The sequence below is a fragment of the Nyctereutes procyonoides genome, unplaced genomic scaffold (genome assembly GCF_905146905.1).
Source record: "Nyctereutes procyonoides isolate TBG_1078 unplaced genomic scaffold, NYPRO_anot_genome, whole genome shotgun sequence".
NCBI classification, from domain to species: Eukaryota; Metazoa; Chordata; class Mammalia; order Carnivora; family Canidae; genus Nyctereutes; species Nyctereutes procyonoides.
In genome coordinates this window covers 54,235,303-54,248,792 of record NW_026575133.1, presented here as the reverse complement: position 1 = coordinate 54,248,792, position 13,490 = coordinate 54,235,303, and the positions used below count along the sequence as shown (strand labels likewise).

At 45.3% G+C, this 13,490-nt stretch overlaps 2 protein-coding genes across 4 annotated transcripts in view; one reads left to right on the top strand and one right to left on the bottom strand.

Moving 5' to 3' along the window:
- Nucleotides 1-13,490, top strand: part of ADRA1A (adrenoceptor alpha 1A) — a 223,593-nt gene that overhangs the window by 203,406 nt on the left and 6,697 nt on the right. The window lies entirely within an intron of this gene.
- The window catches only part of DPYSL2 (dihydropyrimidinase like 2), a 140,566-nt gene continuing 131,439 nt past the window's right edge, over nucleotides 4,364-13,490 (bottom strand). For all 3 annotated transcript variants that reach the window (XM_055345923.1, XM_055345924.1, XM_055345925.1), the window contains exons 12-14: nucleotides 10,142-10,321; nucleotides 9,126-9,291; nucleotides 4,364-7,355 (exon numbers count right to left, since the gene is read on the bottom strand). In XM_055345923.1, coding sequence (XP_055201898.1) covers nucleotides 7,264-7,355; nucleotides 9,126-9,291; nucleotides 10,142-10,321 — 438 coding nt within the window. In that variant the 3' untranslated portion in view covers nucleotides 4,364-7,263. The remainder of the gene's footprint in view (nucleotides 7,356-9,125; nucleotides 9,292-10,141; nucleotides 10,322-13,490) is intronic.

Here is a 13,490-nt window from a genome sequence, read left to right as displayed (position 1 = left end):
TTCAAGGAAATCGAGGGAACTAATAAGAGAGCTCAAGTGACTGCTAAGAGGTCCTGGTGGGGGACGCCTGGGTGGCTCAGCAGTTAAGCAGCTGCCTTCCGGCTCAGGGCGTGATGCTGGAGTCCTGGGGATCAAGTCCTACATCTACATCGGGCTCCCCACGTGGAGCCTGCTTCTCCCTCTGCCTATGTCTCCGTTTCTCTCTCTGTGCGTGTCTCTCATGAATAAATAAATAAATAAAATCTTTTAAAAAAATAAAAATAAGAGGTCCTGGTGGGTTGCTAGGGGGAGGCTAATAGCCAGAGAACAAGCGAATCAAGAGACCAAAGGTGTATGACGTCGAAACATGGTTATAGTGCAAGTGGGTGCATAGGAATGCTGGTCAGGGAGTGGAAGATAAAGATGTAGGGGACCCATGTCCCTACATCTAGGCAGGACACTCACAGTCTATCCCAGCAGACAGCTAACCCTCCTTTTTTGTTCTCTTGAGAAACAAGGCAGTCCTTGGCTACATTCTGTGCTTTCTCACGCAACACCTAAGGAAAGATCAAAGATGTTTGTCTCCAGCAGAGGGAGCGCAACACCACAGATCAGCAGACTTGTAATAGGCTCATCGTATACTCGGAGGCCTTTCCAAGGCTGACAGATAAAAATGCCAACCGTTTGGAGTGATAGGAAAAATCAAGGGGAATAACCACCAGAAATGGAAAGTCTCAGTGTAAAGTCCACTGTTGATCTGATCTTCTCCGAAGAGGGATCAACTCTTGAGAGCTGTGAACAGCATACAAGAAATTCTCCCCTCCGGCCCACTTCTTCCCTGAGGCATCTACACTTGGGTCCTTTCATGGGTCCCTGGGGTCCCCACAGTTGTAAGACAAGGCTGAAAACAGTTGGTCCCCAGCAAGGTCATCGCCGGAAGAGGACAGGCTACATCTCTCAGACCTCCAGCCCATGCCTTGTTTCCAGATAGTTCTATGTTATGGGATGAGGTTTATTAGGAGGAGAACAGTTTGTGCAGCTACAGCACAGACAACACTTAGCTGCCAAAATTAATCACAGAAATAATCTCAAAGTAATATATTATTTGACCATAAGACTTTATGTGCTGTGGTGTTTGGTCTTCAATCCTCCCAGAGTTCCTTCTGTGAGCCCCTCATGTTATGTTCAGTCCTGCAAGGCTTCAAGCCCTGAGTGGGGGCCACATTCCTCACTGCTAAGGGTGGCATCTGCTGCCCCCAACCTGACTGCACCAGTCCTCTCTCGCCATCCAATCCTCAAAAAACAACAATGCACTTATGTGTCTAAGTCCCTTTGCTCCTTTGCCAAGTATCTTCTTTTCTATTCTTTTCTTTTCTTTTTTAAGGAGGCTCTATACCAGCATGAAGCCCAAGGCAGGGCTCAAACTCATGACCCTGAGATCAAGACCTCAGTTGAGACCAAGAGTCAGATGCTCAACCAGCTGTGCCCCCCAGGTGTCCCTCAAAGTATTTTCAATAGACATGACTTTTTTCTTTCCAGATACTTATAAAATCAATTCTCTATATACATTTGGGTGCATACACAATTTGTAATTTTTCACCAAATCAATACAATCTCTCCAAATCTTCTGTATAAAACTCAACTGTACTCAAATCATTATTGTTTTCCTTTACACTTGGTGCTCTCCTTGGAACCACTTTTCTCTTAGCTCTGTGTATTTTGTAGGCCTTTCATTTCATTTCTCTCTTTTTTTTTTTTTTAGGCCTTTCATTTCTCTTCCTTAGAGCCCATATGTCTCCCAATCGGTGCCAGCTGCATGAGATCACTGTGCTTTTTCTCGCCAAGCTCTCACCTGTCCATGATTCCTCCCCATGAGTCTGCCTACCTGCCTGCACAGGCTCATTCTCTGCCACTTTCCCCCCTTCTCTCTTTCTCATGAGCTTCTAAGCCAAAACTTTCTTATAAGAAATTGCCCCTTCTCAGGGTGCTGCTGCAAAGCCCAACTGTGCTAATACGTGCAATGCCTTTAGAGTAGTGCCTGTCACATAATAATAAGCGCTAGCTACTGTCAGCATGACTTTAGCCAACAGATTGTTTTCTTTGACCATCGACACCATCTCTGATGTGTCATGGTTCTACAATCGCTGCCCTCAACTAAAGACCTCTGCCGTCATCCATCATCTGCTAATCTAGTTCTATTTTAGGACAGACACCGAGGACAGTTTCCAACAGCTTCCTATTGCTCTGTTGCAATCTTCTGCTCTGCACCATATCTGATTTACAGCTTGTCCTTTCCGGTTTGGTCCTAAGCTGGGAGTTAGATTGACAAGATAACATCATCTCTATCTTGCAGGAAGGTAAATAAGGCCCATAGAAGCTTTCCAAAAGATGTATACCTCATCAGTGGCACCATCAGAACTTATCCCAGTTGAGGAGAAAAGGATAAATCTGCTTTTTCATAAAGAATATGCATGCTATAGAAACTTGCCAGCAGATAGAACTTTCAATTCACAGCAACACCAGACAGAAACCCTCCCTGAAGGATATATATTCCACTTCACTTGTTTTTCCTAGATGTTTAAAATCTTTCTTTGGAGGGACACCCGGGTGGCTCAGTTGGTTAAGCCTCTGACTCTTGATTTCAGCTCAGGTAATGATCTCAGGGTGGTAACTGAGTCCTGCGTCGGGCTCCACGCTCAGCACAGAGTGTGCTTCTCTCTCTCTCTCTCTCTCTTTCCCTCTTCCTCCCTCTCTTGGCCCACCCTGCCCCTGCTCATGCTCCCTCACTCTAAAATAAATAAATATTTTTTAAAATAATAAAACTGAGATGCCTGGGTGGTTCAGTAGTTGAGTGTCTGCCTTCAGCTCAGGGCGTGATCCCAGAGTCTCGGGATCGAGTCCCACATCGGGGTCCCTGCCTGGAGCCTGCTTCTCCCTCTGCCTGTGTCTCTTCCTCTCTCTCTGTCTCTTATGAATAAATAAATGAAAACTTAATAATAATAATAATAATAATAACAATAAATAAAATCTATCTTTGGATTATATCACACCGCAGAAGAGCTCTAGACCTGGTTTCATCGTTTAGCCATGTGGCACTCATGGGATTTTCTCTTCAGAGCACTTGCTCTGGCCACCCTACAATTCCCCTCTGATGGACCCATGCCTTCTCCCAGGGCCTACATGGGCCTCTCCAGATGGCAGACCTCACAGCCGGTGAGGACAGACTTGGGGTGGCTGTTTGCTAGGGATTGGGAAGCCCTACTGGAACATGGGGCTGAGTTGTCCACAGGCATGAGCAGGAGCACCTTCTTGGTGTACGATGGAGCCAAGGTGGGAATAGGAGCATGGGTTTTGGGCCTGCAATTTCCATTGTTGTCACAGGTCCAATAAAGGTTAGGGTGAGCCTTTCTCCCTTCCCCTCTTGGACAGATTGGATTTTCCGGGATCATGGCGATCTGCTACCACATACAGCGAATGCAGTAGAGCCAGCCCTAGATACACAACACTGGTGGTCCCAGGGGTCGCCAAGCCTTGCCAGTAGAGCTGAGGACCGATAATCTCGGTTTTCCTTCTGGACTAATGTACTTCTGGTAACTATAGATGTTTTATGGTCTTCTGGCCACGCTTCCCTTTTTTTTGTATTTGCTGCTGGAATGCTCAGAACTCGCTTCCACGTTTACAACCTCATGGCAGGTGTGTGGTACTAACCCCACTGAGGCCTTACCTTATTTTTCCTTCTCTCATTTCCCCCTTCACTCCAACACTCTGGTTTATAAAGCTTAGTTTAGTGTATATGTTTTTGTAAACCACTTCATATCCTGTTTGGACAGGGCTGGATAGAAAACAAAAAGGAAGACTTCACCAATCACAGGGTGGGCTTGGGGAGTCCCAAGCACACACTTACTCAGTGTCTTCAGAACCAATATACCAGTGCCCAGTTACGGTAACTGTGAGAACCAAGCAGCCAGCCAGCTGGGGTTGGCATGGCTCTTGCCCCCAGTGTGCATTCCTGGCCCTTGTTCTGGGGGTGGAGAACACGTACTTTGTCCTGCTTTCCTGGGCCTCAGATGCAAGTCAACACACTTTTATCTCTTATTTTGTATGCCTCCTTATAGCTTGAAGATTTTCCAGGGTGAACCAGCTGTATGGATGCAGAGGGCACGGGGGTCACACCAACCTATATGGTCCCCCCCTAGACTCCCACTTCCAAACTTCTGTTTGCAACTTGATTCTGCCTGAGTTTACAACACGTAGTGAAAACTCTTGACTTGGTACCATCACCAAAGCCAGGCCATAGATGCCTGTGAATGTTTCAGGAAGGGAAGGTTCGGGTGGGTGAGGCCAAGCAACTGCCTCCTTGAACATCTCGACACAGACACACCCCTGAAACAACCACATTTTGCTTTATTAGGCGTTCCATGGTAATATAACACAGAGTTCTTAAGGAATAATAAACACGAGACTTTTTTTTTTACCATAATTATTTTGCCATTAAGACAGTGGTTACAAAAAAAAAAAAAAAAAAGGTACTCTCCTGGCTACACACATTATCAGCTTTAGCACTGAAAGTTCCTCCACTCATGGGTCACAATCACAATTCCAAGGATTAGAAACCATCTATTATTAAGTCCTAACTGTTTTAGAGCATCAAGTCACTGTAGTTATTCAGTTCGGAGACACTGTCCATTTATTTTAGCATTTACATATGACATTCATTTAACAGACACACAAAGCAAGCCAACAGGTAAACATGCTTACACAGCCTGCAGAAATCTTCAGGTTTCAAATGGTTTTAAGAAAACAATTAAAATAACCAAAATCACCATGACCTGGTACAGGAAAAACAGGAAGACTCAGTGAATACTAAAAGAGCTGCAAGTGTTTCTTAGAATTGAAACAAAAAAATTTTTTTTTCCAACTTGTTCAAATTTCCTCTAAGTGCAGGTGAGAAAAAAGCAAATATATTAAGTTAACCAATTATTCTTTAAAAGTGCAATTTACTTTTAAAATAACAAATAAACAACAACAACAAAAAAAAATAAACCCCAACCATAACCCCAAAGGCAAAATGTGTGGAGAGACTAGTGTAATGATGTGATCTACTTTTTTATGTTATGCTTTACAAAAGCAGATTTGGTTTGATAAAAGCCTGCATACGTTAACATTGCTTAAGAACCTGTAAACGCATTTGGAAGGAAATGCAACACAAATCAGCAAAGACAGGGCCAGGAATGAAGGCAGCTAGCAGGAAGGGTCCCGGAGACAAGGGTAGGGATGTGGACACAGGGTCATCTGTGGTCTCTATGGGGGCCATACGTTTGATTTGTAAGATTTTTCTCCCCACAACAGCTATGACTGGACATGTTGCTCATGCAACAAATTTTTTCCCCTTACAAGGTAAAATGGACTCAAAGTCCAGTTTCCCAAAGATTTTCTGAGTTCAGAAGGCCTTTCTATATAGCATCACCCCCCATATCTGTGGTCTTGCTTTTTGCGGTTTCAGTTCTTCAACTGAAGTCCAGAAGCAGGTTATTCTCCCTCTGATGTACTGTCAGAAGGTCAGCAGTAGCCTAACACTACGTCACGATGCCTACGTCATTCACATCACTTCATCCCATCATATAACCCTTTCTTCATCTGATGTCATCACAAGGGTGAGTATGGTATAATAAAATATTTTAAGAGAGACCACATTCATATACATTTTATTAGAGTATATTATAATTATCCTGTTTTATTATCAGTTATTGTTGTTAACCTCCTACTGTGCCTTATAAATTAAAGTTTATCACAAGTACGTATGGGGGATAAAACAAGTTCAGTACTATTCGAGATTTCAGGTATCCACTGGGGGTCTTGGAATGTATCCCCCTGTGTGGAAGGGGGCACCACTGTACTGCATGGATAGCTTCCAAAATAGTTGAACAAGAAAAAAATATTTTTTGTCCCGAAGCGAGAAGTCCCAGCATGCTCTGGAATCCCAAAAGACACACTAGGCTGGGAAACAGCAAGCCCCAGTGAGGGTCAGACTCCTCCCAGCTCAACACTGTGCTGGCGGCCGACTTGAGGCTGACTGGTTTGCTTGGGTCATGGGGGGCTCAATTTGCTGATTTGATGTCTTTCTTTAGCTACTTAGCATTGCATGGAGGAAAAACCTTATGTCCTATAGCCTCAGGTTTCTTTCTGCAACATCTCAGTACTGTTTGAGGTTCTATTCTGAGCCCACAGGTGATAGTGTGGGTAGCTCAGCCTTCACTGCACCTGGAAGCATCCCAAAGTCAAACGCATATCCTGGTGGTGGTGGGTGGGTAGCACCAGTCGTGTACAGATTAGGACGGCATATTACTATGGTTGCAATGACAAAGCTCAAATTCTTCCAGGCAGGTTCTTATGACCACACTAAAACAGTAGACCCGGTCATCTGAGAAGACACTAGGGGACGGAGAGAAAAACACGGTCTCAGAGACAAGGGCTGAAGGAAACACAAAGAAAGGGACACACGTGAGAATATTTATGAATAAAAAAGCTAAAGAGAGAGAGCAGAAAAGATATTAAGAAAGGAGAAGAGAATCCTCAAAAAATGTGATCTGCAGCAAAATCTAGGCCAAAAAGAAAACCTGCCCTTTATCAACAGTTGACCCAGAAGACGATGGAATGCAGTGTGGCCATTTGGGAGCGTCTCAGGAGGGACAAGAGTTTGCCAACCACCCTGAAGCAGCTCGATGGTTACATAATTGCATCATTAGGATGTCCAGTTCAAACCCCTTGTTTTTAACATCGAAATAGGCTTCCCAATTTAGTATTAAAAACAAAAAACAAAAAAAGACTCTCCCCCCGCCCCCACCCACCTTCTCCCCAGACCCACGAAGAAAACTTTTAAAAATTTAAAAAGAAAAAGGCAGCTCTGGGCAATTCACTTTATCTTCCTCCCCGCCCCCATGAAAAAGGAAGATGGTAACAAGTACAACAGAGGTTAGAGATGAAAAACGCCCTCGTTGTGATTTGCTTTGTTTCGCATGTCTGAGTGTTGGATGCAGTTCCGTGTATGGGGTTGGTGGATAGACTTGGGTGTGATATTCGTAGATGTATAGGGAAGTGGGTGGCAAAATCAGTGACTCCGGGTGAGGGACGGAGTGCAGGGCCCTAGAGGGGGCCCCATGAACTGGCTGCCCCACAGTAACTATCACAGGCTCTTAAAAAAAAAAAAAAAGGAAGGAAGGAAGTCTCAGAATGTCCTCAGGTGTCCCATCCCCCATCCCCACGTAGGCTGCGGGGCCGGGACCTCTAGCCCAGGCTGGTGATGTTGGCACGGCCACCAGGAGGAGCCACAATGCGCTGGGTGGTGCGGCGGGGAATGTTGTCATCAATTTGAGCACCTGCAGAGGAGACAGGAGTCCAGTCAAAAGCAGTCCTACCAGTTCCCCCCAGTTCTCGAGAGTTCCCAGGAGAAAGTTCCCACGAGGAAGTTCCCACTTGAGAGTTCCCGCTTTAAACCAAAACAGCATAGGGGCACTTGGGTGGCTCGGTGGTCGAATGCCTATGTCTCTGCCCCTCTCTCTCTGTCTCTCATGAATAAATAAAATCTTTAAAAATAAATAAAAATAAACAAAAATCACAGCCCAGGAGAAAAAGGGCCAGGCCCATACCATATACCTTATCCCTTTCTCAAAACCACACTGCAAGTTTAAACTCCAAAAAAGGGACTGGCTTAAAATAGCCAAAGAAATCACCCACCCTGTAAAGCAGTCTTTGCAGAAGCTCATTGGCTCCCCTGTTTGAAAGAGTAAAACTATATATAAAAATAACACTATTTCATCTTTTGCCCAAGACTACATCCTGCCCCTTTCTTCATTAGTCAGACCCAGGATGGCTTTTCTGAAGGCCTGAACAGCCTTCTCCGCCACATTCTACTCCCCTAACTCTGCACCTCTGCTGTCTAATCAAGAGTAAGAGCAATGATGCTTCCTTAGGTTGGAATGGCCTGGTCAGATGAAAAAGAAAAAGAAAAAGAAAAAGAAAAAGAAAAAGAAAAAGAAAAAGAAAAAGAAAAAGAAAAAGAAAAAGAAAAAGAAAAAGAAAAAGAAAAAAGAAAAAGAAAAAGAAAAAGAAAAAGAAAAAGAAAAAGAAAGGCACAGACATTATTTTGCTCATTTCATTTTCTGACAAAACTACAATTTTTAAAACTGGTAGGGGCGCCTGGGTGGCTCAGTTGGTTTAGCCTCCTACTCTCGGTTTCGACTCAGGTCATCACCTTAGGGTGGTGAGATGGAGCCCTGCGTGGGGCTCCGTGCTCAGCAGGGAGTGTGCGTAAGATTCTTTCTCCCTCTGCCCTTCCTCAATTTTTTAAATAATTAATTTTTTTTTTGAAAATTGGTAATGCAAATATACATACTGGGTAGCTTTCTGAAAACCAGTATATCTGACAAGAAAAAAAAAATCTATCAGATTAACTGTTTCTTTAACATGCCATAGAGATTTGGATACATATCTATAGCTCAGAGAGCTTGAAAAGTAGGTTTCTAGCCATGGGCCACATGGAGGACTGGAAGTTTCAAGTAAGGAAGCCTTAAAATCTGGACCTTTTGCTCTCACCTTCCCTGACATCACATTCTATCCACACAAACTCACAACTATCAAATGGCTCTGTTGTAAGCATTTCACATGTACGTTAACTCATTTAATCCTCCGACAGCCCATGAGGTAGCTACTACTCTTATGCCCATTCTATAGACAAGGGGACTGAGGCACAGCCGCATGTGGCTACAGAGTTGAGCTATTCAAACTCCAGACTCCATAAACTGAACTACTACAATATACCACACGCATGGGGGCAAAGAGAATTCAGAAATACAATACCCTTTTTTAGAACGGACACAAGACTTTGGAGAAACGCCCTCTTACTACACCAGGTTGTATATAAATACACAGAGAACATGCATCATAACATCATAATGTGATGTAAACTCCTGTCAAGATTCTGAAACCCAACTGGTCATTGGTATGAGTTACGTCTCTGGGGATATTCATATTTCTCATGAATATCATTCCTTTCCAGTTCTGCCCCTTTAACAAAATCAATTCTTGACTTGCCTGCTCCATGAGCAGGAACCCTGCAGAACCAGGCCCTACCCAAACCATAACCGTACCAGACAAGCTGAATCCAGACTGGTGCAGGTTCCGGACTGGTGGGGCCTGCTGCTTGGCAGGAGACGTCTTAGCAGAGGAGGCCGGAGTGACTGTCTTGGGTGTCACAGACACCTCACACACGGGTCCGTCGTACAGGCCACGAGGAACCCCTCTCAGCTCTGCCAGCTGCAAAACACAAGAGCCCCTTGACTCCTGCTGCGTTCACAGAGGACATCTCCCTGGCAACCCTCCAAATGGGGAAGGAGTGGCAGTCAGGACGGGCCTGTGAGATGTTCGGATAAAGGGTTCTCCTTATGGACACATAGAGCAGAGACAGATATCAGGGATGAGTCAGCTCCCACCACTCCAGGCCAACATTCTCAGAAAACAGACCACGGGTACTAGTTACTCTATAAAAACTAATATTTCTTACCATCTTTCCCCCATAGCTCTTTAACTTATACCCAAGGCCAAAACTCCAAACATACTGTGAAGAAATTTGGTCTCACATTCAAGATCTGGCCCCCAGTTTTCTTTTCAATCTCACTCTCTTTAATTCCCTCACAGTTCCATCCAACCTCTGCCTCACAGTTCCAAGTACCAGTGCTATACCATGCCCAGAATGCACTATATGTCTTCCATAATCATGGCATTCTAATTCCCTTGTGTCCCCTTTGGCTTTTCAAACTCCTACTTAACCTTCAAAACCCAACTCAAAGGGCCCTCTCCCCATGACACTTTGGCCTAGGACTCCAGAGCAGTGGCCATGGCTGCCTCCTCTGAACCTCACTTTACACTTCTCATCACAGGATATGCCACACTCTTTACTTCATTTCTGGGGCTGGCTATGGGCATACCTGTCTCATCCACTGGTATTCTGAACTCCAGAAATAAAAAAATCATGTATCCCTTATTCCTGACCTACCCTCTCCCTCCATGTCCACCTCACTATTCTAACTCAAAGTGCCTAGTAAACATTTATGGAACTGAACTTAACCCATGATAAAGACAATTTGTAAGGATCAAAGCTACTCACTCTGCTCCTCGCCTTGATACGCTTGTAAACAAAATCAGGGAAAGGCTTCCGGGGGATGTAGCGCCCAGAGCCTTCGGTAACATGAAGGGTGCCATCCTCCAGAACGATCTTCCCCTGGCTGATGACCACCAGTGGAGAGCCACGGCACTCCATGCCCTCGAAGATGTTGTACTCGAGGGCCTAGGAAGAGACAATACGTAAACATTAGCATACACTCTGCCCAAGATCACACAGACAAAAGAAAGGCCCAGAGACTGAAGTCCCTGTCCTGACTGGCCACTCCAGCAGGCACTTAATGTCTCGGTCTTGATTTCCCTGTCTAGAATACAGAATAGTCTTTCCTGCCTCTCAAAAACTTTGGGGAAAAAGAGCTGAACAGGAACATTGTATGGAAAAGCATGAGGGTTTGGAAATGCTACACAAATATAAAGGAAATGATTCCTCATATTAGCAGCACCTCTATCCTCACTGATTCAAGCCCCCATCAAGTTAAAATCCAAAGGCCTTCTCTGACCAAGTTCTAAATTTCTTTCCTTTTTTTTTTTTTTTTAAGATTTTACTTATTTATTCAGGAGAGACAGAGAGAGGCAGAGACACAGGCAGATGGAGGAGAAGCAGGCTCCATGCAGGAGCCTGATGTGGGACTTGATCTCAGAACTCTGAGATCACATCCTGAGCAGAAGGCAGATGCTCAACCACTGAGCCACCCAGGTGTCCCCGAGTTCTAAATTTCATTGGAAAATGCACCATCCATGAGCAGATCTTCCCATTGGATTGCCTGGTTTTCCAATCGTTTTCTTTTTTAAGATTTTATTTATTTATTTGACACAGAGAGAAAGACCATAAGCAAGGGGAGTGACTGGCAGAGGGAAAGGGAGAAGCAGACTCTCCACTAAGCAGAGAGCCCAATGTGGGGCTCGATCCCTGGACCCTAAGATCAAGACCTGATCCGGAGGCAGACCCTTAATCAATTGAGCCACCCAGTCACCCTGTTGTTTTTCCAATCTGTTAGCCATGTGATTCAACAGCAATCCCTGAATGAAAAAGACTGAGGGAACTCGAGGCATGCCTTCAATAAAATGAAGTCCAGTTAACATCCAGACTATGCAGCTATCCATTTAGCTTCAAGCTTTGCAAAGTGACCCAGCTGGGCGACCTCTTGGAAAACAGGCAGGATCAGGGATCCCTGGGTGGCTCAGCGGTTTAGTGCCTGCCTTGGGCCCAGGGCGTGATCCTAGAGTCCTGGGATCGGGTCCCATGTCGGGCTCCCTGCATGGGGCCTGCTTCTCCCTCTGCCTGCTTCTCCTCTCTGCCTCTCTCTCCCTCTATCTGTATATGTCATGAATAAATAAATAAAATTAAAAAAAAAAGAAAACAGGTTCTTCACATGCATGGGAGTCTGCTGTTGCAGAGGAAGGTAACAGAAAAGAGGAGGCGCTACTCCACGTGCCACAGCCCCATCCTACAGCTTCAGCTCACCCCTTGCTACTTCCCCAGCTTTCACGATGCCTCACTTCTTCCTGCCTGCCCTGTTCATGGGCACAAATGGCTGTGGCTGGAGGATGAAGAGGGAGCCCTCACCATACAAAGCAGCTTGGCTTTCTGGGGAAAGTCAGACAGGTTAATAGCACCAGAGGAGAGTCTGTGAACAGAGAGCTGATAGGGTACAGTATGGCTCAGGAGAACATTTCTGCCTGACGTAGTGGCTCAGAAGGCAAGGGAAGCCCCAGGTTGGCTTAACAGCTCACATTCAGTATCAGAATGCAGTGATGTTGATTGAAAATGGCAATGAAGGACACCTGGGTGGCTCAGTGGTTGAGTGTCTGCTTTGGCTCAGGTCATGATCCCGGGGTCCCAGAATCAAGTCCCGCATCAGGATCCTTGCAAGGAGTCTGCTTCTCCTTCTGCCTATGTTTCTGCCTCTCTGTGTCCCTCATGAATAAAGAAATAAAATCTTAAAAAAAAAAAAAGAAAAGAAAAGAAACGAAAAGAAAAGAAAAAAGAAAAAAACTGCAATGAAGGGCTGTTGGCACTGCTCTGAGCCTCAAAAAGAATCCTGTAGAAGCTCCCCAAGGAACGAGGCAGAGAGGCACCAGGGGGATCAGAGGGGATCCCACACCTTCATTCCAGGACCAAAGCATGTGTCCTCAAGTCTGTGACTGTCTTCCATCATTTTAAAGACATTCCTCCCTGGAATCAGTATGTGTCTCACAACAATGGAGCTGAGCAACCCCTTGTCAGTCCACATGGAACGGAGCTCTGCCAGTGGGATCGAGCTCTGCTTTTCCCACTGGCCTGGGGGATTACCACACTGAGGCCATTTTACAAGAACTGCTCAGCTTGACATTTCTCTAGACCATTCTGGCAGGAGGAGTTCAGATCGCCAGCGACCTGCAGGAGTACCAGTACCAGCTTGCAGCTCATCTTCTCAGGTGCTGTTTTTGCCTGCTCGGCCCCCAATGCTGATGTTTAGACACACAAGATTCTTTGTCCCCCCCTTTCTCCAGGGCAGACTCACCTCATGGTTATCCTATGCGAAGCACCCAAGCCCTAGGTAGCACAGTGTATTTGGAAAGGAGTCTCACAGTAGACTCAGATTGGTGTGTTTTCTTTCATGGTAGTGAATGAAAAGCAGGGAATAGCTTCAAATCAAAGGCATCTCAGATTTGGTGAAATCTAGGAGTTGTGCGTGGAACCCTGAGCCGATCATTTGAATCCTGCCTCAGAACCACAGGTTCTCCAACTGCCTCTCTCCCAAGGCTTATGTGAACATGACAACACAAAACCAACATACATCCGTAGATCACAAACTCTGAATCCTGTCATCTCCAAAGTGACCTTTACAGGGTGTACGTCATCCTGAGGGCATCAAGCCCCATCTCTTCCGTGTCACTCCATAGCTAAGTATCTACACTCTACAAGCTCCTATTGCACCCTACTGGAGGACTGGAGACCACCTGGGACAAATCCACCCTGGGTTTGTATCCCAGGTCGGCCACACCCCAGCTATGACTTTGGACAAGTCCCTTACACATCTGAGACTCAGCTCCTCACCTACCGGGGTTTATAAAGCCTGCCCTGTAGGAATGATGCCAAGACTCAATGAAATAAAATGAACAAAAGCATCCAGCACAGTACTTGGCACAGAGTAGGCATTTAGGAAATGTTCACTCATCCATTGTCTGGTTTTTTATTGTCGTTTCACAATAAGACTGCGAGCTCTTCAGTGACAAAGCCATCATAAGACGCATATGTTGAGTTTAATTGCTTGTAAAGGACAGATCACAAATGCCTAAAAGGGCTCTGGGCCATTCCCCATTTTTAAAAGATGGGAGGAACCAGCCCCATG